At 45.6% G+C, this 13,626-nt stretch overlaps 1 protein-coding gene across 5 annotated transcripts in view; it reads left to right on the forward strand.

The window, feature by feature from the left end:
- Tpst1 (tyrosylprotein sulfotransferase 1) overlaps nucleotides 1–6,742 on the forward strand; it is a 63,443-nt gene extending 56,701 nt beyond the window's left edge. For 2 of the 5 annotated variants that reach the window (XM_040731307.1, XM_040731306.1), the window contains exons 4-6: nucleotides 1,787–1,837; nucleotides 5,552–5,595; nucleotides 6,235–6,742. In XM_040731307.1, the coding sequence (XP_040587241.1) occupies nucleotides 1,787–1,837; nucleotides 5,552–5,569 (69 nt within the window). In that variant the 3' untranslated portion in view covers nucleotides 5,570–5,595; nucleotides 6,235–6,742. The other 3 variants (XM_040731308.1, XM_040731309.1, XM_040731310.1) reach the window with 3 other exon arrangements.
- The last annotated feature ends 6,884 nt before the right edge of the window (nucleotides 6,743–13,626 follow it).

The following is a 13,626-nucleotide window of genomic DNA, read 5'->3' on the forward strand; positions in this document are numbered from 1 at the left end:
CATACCAGATATGTACCACCATGACTAGTAAGCAAAACCTTTTTAATATTAAGCCATTGAGTTAATTTAGTTATTGAATTGTTCCTATTGAAGTATATATACAGAGAAGTATATCCAACATATCAATACAAGATCACAAATGATTACAATATCAAGACAATGTATTTCTTAGATCTGTCTCTTCCCTATAGACACTATCATGATTATGTGTCATTAGTAGTATAGCAATTCATATTGTTTTTATTGTAGAGTATACACTATACATATTGACTATGCTTAATAATTTATTATTATTTAGTGGTCCTGGGGATTAAAGCTAGGACATCATACATACTAGGAAATTACTCTGCCAATGAACCACATCCTTTATTAGACAGAGCGTCACAATATATCTCTGGCCAGCCTGTATCTTGTTATATGGACCAGGCTGACCTTAAACTCAGGGAGCCACCTGCCTCTGCTTCACAAATGCTGGGAATAAAAACATATACCATCACATCCTGACTGGAGATTTTTGGAGACCAGGGTTCAAGTAGCCTGTGCTGGTCTTGAACTCACTGTGTAGCTGTGGCTAGCCGTAAACTTGAGATTCTCCTGCCTCCACCTTCCAACTGCTTGGATTATAGATGTGCAACCCTGTACCTGGTTTACTTGTCCATTCTGAGTGTGTTGTTCCTCAGAACTGCTTTTGTCACACTGTATCTGGAAGTGAGGGTTTGTTATAGTGTATCCCTTGTCCTAATTATAGCTGCTTCTTTAGCAAGAATTTGTGTGTGTGTGTATATGTGTATACATATACACAATATTAGTTACGTTTCAGTTGCTGTAACAAAACACAATTAACAAAGCAATACAGAAAAGAAAGTAATTAATTGGTCTTAAGGTTTCATGAAAGTCTGTATGGCAGCAAGCAGCAGGCCTGTTGACACAGGAGCAGCAGCTGAGAGTTCATTTTCCAATCCACAAACAGCAGAGAGAGAGGGAGAGAGAGAACACACTGGGAATGGTGTGAGTTTTGAAATCTTAAAGGCTGCCCCCAGTGACAGACCTCCTCCAACAAGGCCACACCTTCTACCCCTTCTGAAACAGTTCTACCAACTGGGAGAACCAAGTATTCAAACATATGTCCATGGGGCTAAGTTTTCTTACCTAGCACGCCAAAAGTCCTAGATTCCATCCCTTGGACTGTATAAACCAAGCATAATGATGCAGGCCTGTAATCCCAGCAATGGGACAGTGGAAACAGGAGGATTAGAAGTTCAAGGTAATTCTTGGTTAAATAATGCATTTAAGGTCAGTCTGGGATGACCTTGTCTCAGAAGAAAAGATCTATGAGCTTTAAATAGGCGTCACTTTAAGGATCATCTAACATAGGTTAATAGGATTCTTGGGTAAACTGAGGAAACTGATGTCGACTCAAATCCAGGGTTGTAACTGCAAATTGATGGGCAGTCAGGAAAAGCTTGCATCTAACTCAGGTGAATTCTGAGGGAGGTCACCCAGGACTCGCTTTCTCCCGGTGACTAGGAGTGACACTTCAGATGCTCGGGCATTTTTATTTTGATTGCCTCCCCCACCACCCTGCCCTCTCTTAGCCAGCCAGCTCAGGAGCTCTGGGGCAGTTGCTGCAGGAGGAGGGACTCACTCGCTGTCTCTCTCGCTGCCCTGAAATGGCAGGTTCCTCTCTCATTCCAAACTCCCCGGGAGTGAAGCAGCAACCCAGGGGCTGCAGATGTGCACCAGGAGGCTCCTGTTTCCTGAAACTCACTCCTGCTCTGTTTTCCAGGTCTATAAAGGAGAATTTCAGCTACCCGACTTTCTGAAAGAAAAACCCCAGGTACCGTATGCGCACCTCTCCCCTTTCCTCTTCCTTTACGTGAGAGCTGCGTCTTCCATAAAGTAAGCTTTTGGAAAGACAGGGAAATTTTAAAAATGAAAACAAGAAAATAAAGCCAGGTGGGCTGGTTTGTAGCCATCAGTTGAGATGAAAGGATCACCACAAGTCCAAGGCAGCCTGGGCTACACATTGCAGTTCCAGGCCAGCCCTTTTCAACAAAGAAACAAATAAGTAAGGGAAATAGGAAAAGACATGACCTGTGCTGGTGGCAGCGAATGGTTGTGAGTTGAGAGAGCTGAGGGCCTTCCACAGCTAGGGAGGTGCTGCATTGATAACGTGTATGTGACTGCACACACAGCCACACAGTATTTCACACATGAGTCTGCTCAGCCTCCTGAACATCTGCTTTGCATTAAGAATATGCTGCCACTTTTGATATTTTTATGGTATTCACATCTGTGATGTTTTAACTGTTCTCACATTGGAGACTAAAAGACCTGTAATGTATAGTGCACACAGCAGTTGGCTGTCAGCAAATGGTGAGAGTTCAAAGCTTGTAACCCTTATGACTTTAAAAATGAAACTACTGGGCAGGGTGACACATGCATTTTATCTGTCTTGGGAGGCAGGAGCAGGTGGATCTCTGTGAGTTTGAGACCATCCTGGTCTACAGAGTAAATTCTAGGACAGCCAAGGCTATTCAGACTCTAACAAATAAACAAATAAACCAATCCTTGAGCCAGGCATTGTAATACACACCTTTAGTCCCACTTGGGAGACAGAAGCAGGCAAATCTCTGTGAGTTTGAGGCCAGCCTGGTCTACATAGTAAGTTCCAGAACAGCCAGGCCTACATCGTAGGATCCCATCTCAAAAACAAAACAAAACAAAAAAAAAAACCAATCTGCAATTACAATCGTAACGTTTCAATTCACTTGTGTTCTGTTATGTCCCGAGTTGGAGAAAAAAAGAAAATGTTATGGTGGGTGTGCCTGAGGTAGCACAGAGTGTCCCATCATCCCTTGTCACCTGTGTAGCTGCTGGGAGTAGTAGACATCACTGCCTATCTGCATTAGCCTTGATGTTCGGCATGGGCCGAGGCATACTATCTCTAGGGTGCTGACCTCAGTTTCTAAATTTCAGTTATGATTGCAAAGGAAATACTGCCTTATGTGTCTGTGTGAGCTGCGTCTCATGCAGCAAGCCTGGAGTAAGCAGGCTGTCCTCTGGAGCTCAGTGACCTTATCACCCACCAGGGATGAAGCACCCTACCTTACCATTCTTTGTTACCAGTGCTCCATAAGGATGCCTGACACTAGAGAGCCTCACAGTACATTCAAGGCATATTCTTAGCAGCATATATTAAACTTTTTCGTGTATTCAACAGTTGTTTGCCAGGGATCTGTTATGAATGAGAAATTAGGATACATCCTCAGGAGTTGGAGGAAAAGGAAAGTTCTTCTCAAGGAACTCGATCATCCTAAAAGACCTGACACTTACATAGAGGGGAGCACAGGGCCAGGCCCAAAGTGTGCATGACATCCCAGAGCCCTGGATGAATTCCCAAAGGGACTGTTACTCACAGTCTTGGAATCTTGGAAACGGGAACCAGAAAGCAGGAGTCAGAATAAAGTTGAAGAAACCCAGAAAGGGGATTTGAGACCGAAACTGAAGGAGATCCTATGCTTCAACACCCACTCAATCATCTCCAGATGGAGAAGGCAGTGGGTGGAAGCATACAAGAGAATGTCCCAGTCGCTTAGAGGGGAAGATTTCTTCAGCCAGAAAGACATGACCATGATTTTAAAGAATGATATATTGTGGGGCATTGGTAGCACACATCTTTAATTCCAGCACTCAGGAGGCAGAGGCAGGCAGAACTCTGAGTTTGAGGCCATCCTGGTCTACAGAGTGAGTTCTAAGACAGCCAGGGATAGTGGAGAAACCCTGTCTTGGGGGGAGGATGATAAATTACACACCTGAGTTGAGAATATTTACTTATTAAAACTTGCCATAGCTAGATATAGTGACCATATCTGTTTTCCCAGCACTGGGAAGATAGAAGCAGGAGGATAATAAGTTCAAGGCCAGCCTGGGCTGCAGAGCCAGACTCTATCTTAAACAAAGACAATAAACAACGGTAGAGTTGGTGAAATAGCTCAGTGGGTAAAGGCATCGCCGTCGAGCCTGACAACCTGTGTTTGGTTTCTAGAACCACCATAAAGTGGATGAACTGACTCCTGAAGGCTTTCCTCTGACTTCCATACCTGTGCTGTGGACTCCCCCACAGAACACCACACAAACACCTGTCTACACAAAACTAAATAAGTATGTATAATGGCTGCTCTTCCAGAGGACCAAGTTCAATTCCAAGCCACCTACATGGTGGCTCCCAACCACCTGTAACTCCAGGTCCTGGGCATCTGATGCCCTCTTCTATTTCTTCAGGTACCAGGGATTCACATGATGCATAGACATACGTGTAAGCAAAATACCCATACACATTAAATAAATAAAAACTTGAAGGAAAGGTTATGGCTTAAGGAAGAAATGGGTCCAAGTGTGGGCGCATGCTTGTAGTCTCAATTCTTGTGAACTGTAGGCTGAAGGATCAAGTCCCAGGTGATCTTCAGCTACACAGAGTGTTCAGGGTCCTCTGGGGTTGCATGAAACCCTGCAACAAAAAAAGAAGAAAGAAATTGACACTTTCTGGGCATAGCAGCACATGCTTGTAATCCCAGAGACCAGTGGCAGAGGCAGGAGGACTGCTGTGAGTTCAGCCAGCCTGTTCTGCCCCGGGGAAAACTGTGTCCTGTCCCTGTGGAATAAGAACTCACATTCTTTCTGATTGTTCGTGTGCTCCTGGACTGTGGCTCCCAGCATTTGACTTGAGGCCAGGCTGACTCAAAGGTTCAAACATCCGGCCACAGGGTTGATCTTTGATAATGAGCCCACCCTGTCATCTCGTGTCCTAACATAGACTCAGATGTGACTCATGGGGCTCATGAGGAACAAAGGCATCCCTATTACTCAGGAGATGCCAAGGATTTAGTCTGTCCCTGGAGTGTGGGAAAGGCCGGTCCAACTTCTTTCTTTAGAACAGTTACAGGCTGAGTTTATGTAAAACTCTGAGCAGACCCTGTTAGGGATCTGGGGTTGCTCAAAGGGCCATTCACCCTGACCATAAATATATTTTAATAAGAAGAGGGTTTTTATTTAGGTGCTGACCTCCAACATGGGGCCAGGACTGCACCTGAGAGCGCTTCCAGGATGCAGCCCCAGCCATATCAGCCCGGGGCTCATAAGGGCAAAACCATAAGATTGTATGTGTTCTGTCCATGTGTATGTATTCTGTCCTGTCCAGGGTCTTGCTTTAACATATATGTCTTGCAATTATCCTTGTCATCTTTTTTAGCAAAGCAAGCTTGATTACAAAAGCAGAAATAGCAGTTAGTCTAATGACCTACTACTATTTTGCTGAAACAGCAAATTTGACAAGATCAGTCAGTTTTAAGAAGAATCTTCAATGTCTTGGCGGGAAAGGGAAGTGGGCAACTGGGATGCAGCCTGTATGTGCACACTAGTTTAAACCTTGAATGTATGTTAGCCATCACAGCCCTCTGAGCCATGCCTGGTGTGTTGATGAGAGCAGTCACCTCTTCTGCTCACCGGCTGACTGCAAGGATTTTAACGTATCTATGGGTTCCTTCCACAGGCTGAGCAAGTGGAGTAGCTGAGCCTGGGATTTCCCACATCGAGGTGAGGCCTGCTGGGTGCTGCTGGGTGGGATTCTCCACTTGGGCTGGCAGAGACAGCTGTGTGCCCGGATAGAGAGCACAGCTCTGGCCTCAGGCAGCCTGGGTTGGCATTGGCCCTGGCACCAAGCAGCTTAATTCTGTGTCTGTTTCCTTATCTGTGAAATGAAGAGTATGCTAAGCAGAGATCCATGGTAAGATCTAACTGACGTGACCTCCTCAGAGTCTGGCATAGAGTAAGTGTAGAGATGGTGTTTGGAAGGGGCTTTAACATTGTGAGGAACTAACAGACCCGAGAGGCCCAGGACCTATGCGCTGACTAGTTAGAGTGATCCCAGAGTTCCTGTTCATCTGTGAAGGTCATGTCACATAATGAAAAGTCACTGTGGTGGCATTGGACATTAGTGGTAGCCTCAGGCGCAGTGACTGTTGCCATCATTAGAAAGGGTCTGTGGTAGCCCTTGTATTCTCTTGCTTTGTACCTTGAAGTTATTTGCAGGTACTGGAAACATCAAGTCCCTCAGAGGCACTGTGCTCTGCCTATCCGCCCTCCTGCCCTTGAACTGCAGGAGCCCACCCACTCCCTGGTGCAAACTGGGAAGCTTTGACCTGTGCCTGTGACCACATGCTGTGTTTGCCCTAGGGACAGGACGACGGCTGCCTTTTCTACAGAAGGGAGATCTCTGGAACTGCTGTCTTCTGCTGGGAGAAGTGGGGTGTCCCAACCACCTGCCAGCCTCGTCCCTTAGAGAGGTGTCACACAGCCAGCCTCCCTGAGTGATGGCTCTTGAGCCCCTGACATGCACAACCCTCAAGATTAGGAACCCAGCAAGGGCACAACTCTGTTACAGCTCCTCTTGTCTGTGTCTTTTCTTACCAGATTCCAGGCTCAATTTCAGGAGCAGGAGACTTTAAAGATGGCATTTGTTAACAAAATTGGCAGTCTCATTCAGAATAGGTTGTCTGTACATGTTCCAGTGTTTTGTACAACACCAGTGCCTGTTTAAATGTATTGATGTGGATAATAGTAAATACCTTAATTATTTAAATAATTCATTGTATTGTTTCAGAGATGTTGGGAAATTACTGTATACATTTACAACCTAATGACTTTTGTATTTTATTTTTCAGAATAAAAGCTTAAATGTGAAGCATTCGAGTGGTTGTGTCTTCAGTACTGTCCCTCAGAGGCACAGACCTCAGATGGCGCTAAGCCGGCTTCCTGTGGGCTGTGCTGTAGGTCCTCTCTGTACCATCTCTCTCCCTCCCCCTTTGTGTGTGTATGCGTGTTTGCACTTGGGGCAGATGTGGCTTTGTGCACACATGCTTGGTCATGCATGTATGTGCGGCCTGAGGTTGATGTCAGGTGTCCTTCTCTTACCCTTCGCCATAGATTTTGAGACAAGGTCTCTGGCTGAAGCTGGAGCTTGTTTTTGGCTAGGCTGCTAGACTAGCTGGCCAGCATCCACCTGTCTGTACCATCTCTGGAGTTATAGAGGCTTGCACCTCTATCATGCCTGACTTTTACATGGGTGTTGGGGATCTGAACCCATATCCTCAGGCTTGCATAGCAAGCACTTCACCTCATAAGCCTTCTATCTCCCCAGCCCTTGGCATGATCATTTCTTTCTTTCTTTCTTTCTTTCTTTCTTTCTTTCTTTCTTTCTTTCTTTCTTTCTTTCTTTTTTTGGTTTTTTTCGAGACAGGGTTTCTCAGTAATGTTTTGGAGCCTGTCCTGGAACTCGCTCTGTAGACCAGGCTGGTCTCGAACTCACAGAGATCCGCCTGCCTCTGCCTCCCAAGTGCTGGGATTAAAGGCGTGTGCCACCAACGCCTGGCAGCATGATCATTTCTTAATGAAGTTTTGTTTGTTTTGAGATGGGGTCTCTTTGTAGTTCTGATTGCCCTGGAACTTGCTGTATAGATCACGCTGGCATTGAACTCACAGAGATCAGCCTGCCTCTGCCTCCAGTGCTGTGATTAAAGGACACTTCACTTTCCTGGTGAAGATTTCTGTAACTTATTTCAAAGACCTGTTGCCAGTCTTTAATGAATCCTGTTCTGTGTTGATCCTGGCATGCTGTGTTTAAGGTCAAAGAACTGACTGTTTCAAAAGAAGCAGTTATTGTGGAACACAGAATAATGGAGATAATAATAATAACATCGATTATGTTTCCAGTGCCAGGCATGGAACAAGATTTTTTTTTTTACTACCTTAATTTTAAATAGCTTGCTTCACATATCAATCCCAGTTCCCTCTCCCTCCCCTCCTCCCGCACTCCCCACCATCCCCCCAGCCTCCCACCCCATCCCCACTTCCTTCCACATAGGAGATATCCAGAGTCTGTCATTTCGCTCAGGGCAGGGTCCAGGCACTCCCCCAAGAGTCCAGATTGAGAGAGCATCCCTCTTTGTGTTTTGGACACATGAAGTTTGTTTGTATGCCAGGGGTAAACACTGATCTACTGCCCAGGGCCCTATAGGTTGCCCAGGCCTCCTCACTGACTCTCAGCTCAGGGGTCTGGATCAGCCCCATGCTGGCCTCCCAGCTGTCGGTCTGGGGTCCAAGAGCTCCCCCTTGGCTTCCTTTGGCACAGCATGCATGCTGTATATACAAATACAAATATATAGGCAAAACACTCATAGACACAAAATCTAAAACTTGTTTTTTAAAAAGAAAGAAAGGAAACGGGGGAAAACACAGTAATCCCTTAGCCAGCATTCTGAGGAGGATTACCCAGAGCTCCTTCAAGGTCAAGGCCCAGTGCAAACCACTTTGCCTGGAACTGGAGCCTGAATGATAGATATCCCAGGGGGTGGGGGCTGTGCTGAGACCCACATTTGTCTAGATAATGAATACGTTCAGGGAAATAAAGTATCTTTCCCAGCCTTGTCCAATGAGTAAATCTTGGGGGTGGAGCACAAATGCAGGCAGCCTGGATCCAGAGCCCGGGTGGTAATTATCACTTACTACCTTCTAGTGACACAAGACCTTTTTCTTTACGAATCATGAGTACTTGTGGGAACTTTTTGAATGCCACCCTAGACTTAGTGATTTCACAGACATGATTGTGTGCTAAGAACTTTGGGTAGATTACTGTTTTTAAGGCATTAGGATAGTGGTGGAAATCAAGAAAAGCATATGTAAACCCTTATTTCAACTAGTCACAAAGCTTATAATATTAGCTACCAAAATGGGCTGGTAGGTGATGGGTTAGGGAAGACATTCCTCTTGCTTCAAAATCAGGTGATGGGGAAATCCTGTATATATGTCAATAAAGCACTGTTGGCCAATAGGGAAGCAAAATAGGTGGGACTAGGAGTCCAGGAGGACTCTGGGTAGGAGAAACACAGGGAGTCATCACGTAGCCCACCAGAGAAGTAAGATGTCCGTCCGGTAAGAGAAATACTTAGATGGGTTAAATACTTAAGTCAAAGATAGCCAGTAAGAAACAAGCAAACAGCCAACAGCTTCATAATTAATACAGTGTCCTGTGTGTTCATTTGGGGACTACAACGGGGCAGAGCCCAGGCGACTGGTGGGGAAAAACCAAAGCAGCTGGCAAGGAAAAGGCTTCTCTCTACAATCAGGCTTTTTTGTTTGTTTGTTTGTTTGTTTTTAAAGGTTCATTGATTTATTTACTTTTGAATTTTAATTTTTGCCTGCATGAGCATCTATACACCACTTGTATGTCCGGTGCCCATAATGACTAGAAGAGGGTGTTGGAACTTCTTGGACTGATGTTCCAGAAAGTTGTGAGCCACCATGTAAATGCTGGAATTGAACCTGGGTCCTCTGGAAGAGCATCAACCATTCCTAACCTCTGACCATGTCCCCAGGCCCTAGGGATTTAAATTTATAATTCTGTGTGTGTGTGTGTGTGTGTGTGTGTGTGTGTGTGTGTTCAGTGCCCGTGAAGGCCAGAAGAGGGATTCAGATTTCTTAAAGCTAGATTACCACTGGTTATGGGCCCCCAATACACATAATGGGAATCCAACTCTGGGTCTCTACAAGAGCAATATTTGTCTTTTTTTTTGAAACAGGATTCACTGGGTAGCCCAGGCTGGTCTAGAATTCAACTATGTAGCCCAGGCTAATCTGAAACTTAAAATTCTCTTGCCTCTGTACCCAAAAAATGAACATCCATACAAACATGGATGTCTGTTCCACTATGTTCATGGCAGCATTATTTGTAATAGCCAGAACCTGGAAGCAACCTAGATGCCCCTCAACTGAAGAGTGGATGGAGAAAATGTACAATGGAGTACTACTCAGCGGAAAAAAAAAAAACAATGGAATCTTGAAATTTGCTGGCAAATGGATGGCACTAGAAGAAACCATCCTGAGTGAGGTAACCCAGTCACAAAAAGACAAACATGGTTTGTACTTACTCATATATGGGTTTTAGACATGGCTCAGGGTTTGTACCAGCCTACAGTCAGAGAGTAGGACCCTAAGAAAGATATGCATGGTACCCCAGATAAGGGGAGTGAGCCAAGATCTCCTGAGCAGACTGGGAGCATGGTGGGAGGAGAGGAGGATATGGGGGAGCAAGAAGATTAAGTCGGGGGAAGAATAGAGGAGAACAAGATGAGAGGTACCATAATAGAGGGAGTCATTATAGGTTTGGGAAGAGACTTGGCACTAGTGAGATTTCCAGAGATCTACAAAGATGACACCAACTGGCAAACTAAGCAATAGTGGAGAGACTACATTAAATGCCCCTCCCTGATAAAGAGTTCCTTATATGCCATCCTAGAACCTTCATCCAGTGACTGATGGAAGCAGAGGCAGACACCCACAACTAAACACTGAACTGAACTCCTGGAACCCAGTGACAAAGAGGGAAGAGTGATGAGGAAAGGGGTCAAGACTGGGCTGGGCTGGTGAAACCCACAGAAATAGCTGACCTGAAGAAGGGGGAGCTCTTGGACCCTCATCTGATGACTGGGAGACCATCATGGGACAGATGCAGACCTCCTTAATGTGGATGTCAACAAGGAGGCCTGGACAATCTGTGGGGCCTTGGGCAGTGGATTGGTGCTTGTCCCAGGCATACAGATGGACTTTGGGTGCCCATCCCACAGTGAGGGATGCTCTGTCAGCCTGATCTCTTCGGGAAGGACCTGGACCCTGCCCTGGACGAAATGGCAGACTCTGGGGATCCCCCACAGATGGTCTCACCCTCTCTGGGGAATGGAGTGGGGGCCTAGGGGAGGGGGAAGGGGGAGAGGGAGCTGGGACCTACATGTAAAGCAAGCTTGAAATAAAAAAAAATCCTCTTGCCTCAGTTTCCTGAGTGCTGGGATTACACACATGTCACGAAGTCTAGCTTCAAAACTCGGTATTTGTAAAGAACTAAAAAGCCTGACCTGTCCGGGATGTTCTACGGGAGAGTTGTTTCTCCTGCTAAACCGTCCCTGTTCCCTGTAGCCTCCGGGACTGTGTGTCTTTGCATAGGGAACACTGTCTTGTGTGGGGTTGGGTGAAAGAGGCAGGTTTTACTCCTTTAGGACTCATTTTTACTTCTTTTTCTCCTTACAGTTAAATCATAACCAAGTCATTTGTGATTTTGAGTGGTGTGTGTGTGTGTGTGTGTGTGTGTGTGTGGAGAGAGAGGTGGGGGGAGACTTATATAAGACTTATATTTAATATATTTTTATTTTTGGTTGTCTGAGATGGTCTCAGGTAGCCCATCCTGGCCTCCACTCTTTGTAGTCAAGGATGCCTTTGGCCTTTTCATCCCTTTACCTCTGCCTCCAAAGTGCTAGGTCTCAGGAGTTTGCTACCATGCCTGGCCCTATCTTGTTAGAAAAATAAATGAGTCTCATCCTTTTCAGGGTTGCTATTAAAGATCGTATGCTCGTTCATTGTCACAGCAAAGCCACTGTTGTGTTGCTACATAGTGTATAAATGACCTCATGGTTTGGCTTTGGTATGGAAAGCTTGAAGTGCCCTCTGTTGGCTAAACATGGAATGACGGTGGGATCTGAAACTGGTTTTTGGACAAGGAAATAGATCAGAATGTATTGAAAGCTGGGTCCGCTTTGCGCCCAGTGAGTAAAGGCAGCTGCCATCAAGGCTGGCCACTAGACTTCTAGCCCAGGAACCTACATGGTAGGAGGAGAGAACTTAGTCCCGCATGTTTTTCTCTGACCACACTTAACACAGAATGAGGAAAATACATAGATGAAAAAGATTATTTTTAAAAGACAGAGTGGGGCTGCAGCTATGGCCCAGTGGTTAAGAACACGTGTTGCTCTGGCAGAGTGTTTTCTGCACTTACATTGCGTCTCACAACTCTCTACAGTTAACAGATGGTTGTGAACTCCCAGGTTGGTCCTGGGAATTGAACCCTGGTCCTCTGGAAAAGCACTCAGTTCTCTTTTTTTAACTGCTGAGCCATCTCTCCAGTCCCAAGATATTTCCTTAGATAGAAAGAAAATAAGGATTAGAATTCTCAAATCCTACAGGTGAAAAAAAAAACTGTGGTTTTGAATAACGTGATTGACACGACTACTTAAATGTAACACTAACTCTCATCTCTTTTTTTTCCTTCCCCCCCCCACCCGTTTTCTTTTTTAAATCTATGTTCCCATGTATCCCAGGCTGGTGTTGAATTTTCTAGGTAGCTGAGGACTACCCTGACTGCTGAGCCTTTCACCTCGAGCGAGCGCTGGATGCAAGGCACGTAGCGCCTCACTTGGCTCACACATTTATTTTCTAATGACTTATTACTTAACCTGCCCTTTTGAGTTAGGATTGGCAATACCGATACTGTGGAGACTTGGCTCCTTTTCTGTCTTCCTTGAAATGAGTGTGCAGAATGAAGTAGCGTCTCTCTCTAACTCGATGGAGCTGGCTTGGAGAGACCACACTGAGGCTAGGATTTATGTCTTCCTTTTGCAGGGGTGGTAAATGGTGTCCAGGGAGCCAAGTCTGGCCACACACACTCATTTCTGTCTTGTCTGTGGTTGCTTTCCTGCTACAATAACAGAAACCAAAAGGCTTGCCAAGCCTAGAGACCTTTACTCTCTGGATATGGTCAGGAAAGCCTGGCCGACCTACACTCTTGCTATTTTAATCCTATATCGCCTTGGGACTAGTGTTTCCCTATGCCTGGAGGTTTCTAACTAAGAGTTCAGCTGGATTCAGTTCCAAATGCCAGAACTTAAGAGCCAGTATATAAGGTATGATGGAGTAAGACTGTGGTGGAGGCAGGCGGATTACAAGTTCTAGGTCATTCTGAAATGCTAAGGGAACTCTAGGCCATTTCGGGATATGTGAGGCTCTGTATCAAGGCAAAATAAAGACTGGAAACGTGACTCAGCTGCTTTTCCAGAGGACCTGAGTTCAATTCCTAATTCCATGTTGGATGCTCACAACCACCCATAGCTCCAGCTCTCAGGGATCTGACACTCTTTTGGCCTCTGCAGGTACCCATACACAGGTGCATAAACCCACAGATGAATGAAGAAAAATAAAATTAGGAGAGCAAATACCAACTGAATGAGAACTCAGTTCTTTCCTTTAGAAAAATGAAAAATAAGGGGCTGGAGAGATGGCTCAGCAGTTAAGAGCACTGGCTGCTCTTCCAAAGGACCCAGGTTCAATTCCCAGCACCCACATGGCAGCTCACAACAATCTGCAATTCCAGTTCCAGGGGATCTGACATCCTCACACAGACACACATGCAGGCAAAACACCAATGTGTGTAAAATAAAAATGAATCACTAAAAAGTTTTCTTTGGAGAGAGTTGGCCAAAAACAACACTATTGAGTGCCTAATTTCAGGGCTTGATGTCATATGACTTGTTTATCTGAGTCTCTGGGGAGTTCCAGGGCAAGGAGGCCCTGTCCTCTGAGAAGAGAGCCACCCAGCCTATCCTCAGAGGCTCCCTGACCCCTCTGCACAGCCAGCCTCCCTGTGAGCTGGCTACAAGTCATTCCTGGGGTGGTGTGGCGGTAACTGCTTGCTGCCAGGAATCTGTCTGTCCTTCCTGCTTTCCCAGCAGCCCTCACTCCAGGCTGCTG

This window comes from Mesocricetus auratus, unplaced genomic scaffold (genome assembly GCF_017639785.1).
Source record: "Mesocricetus auratus isolate SY011 unplaced genomic scaffold, BCM_Maur_2.0 Super-Scaffold_100025, whole genome shotgun sequence".
NCBI classification, from domain to species: domain Eukaryota; kingdom Metazoa; phylum Chordata; class Mammalia; order Rodentia; family Cricetidae; genus Mesocricetus; species Mesocricetus auratus.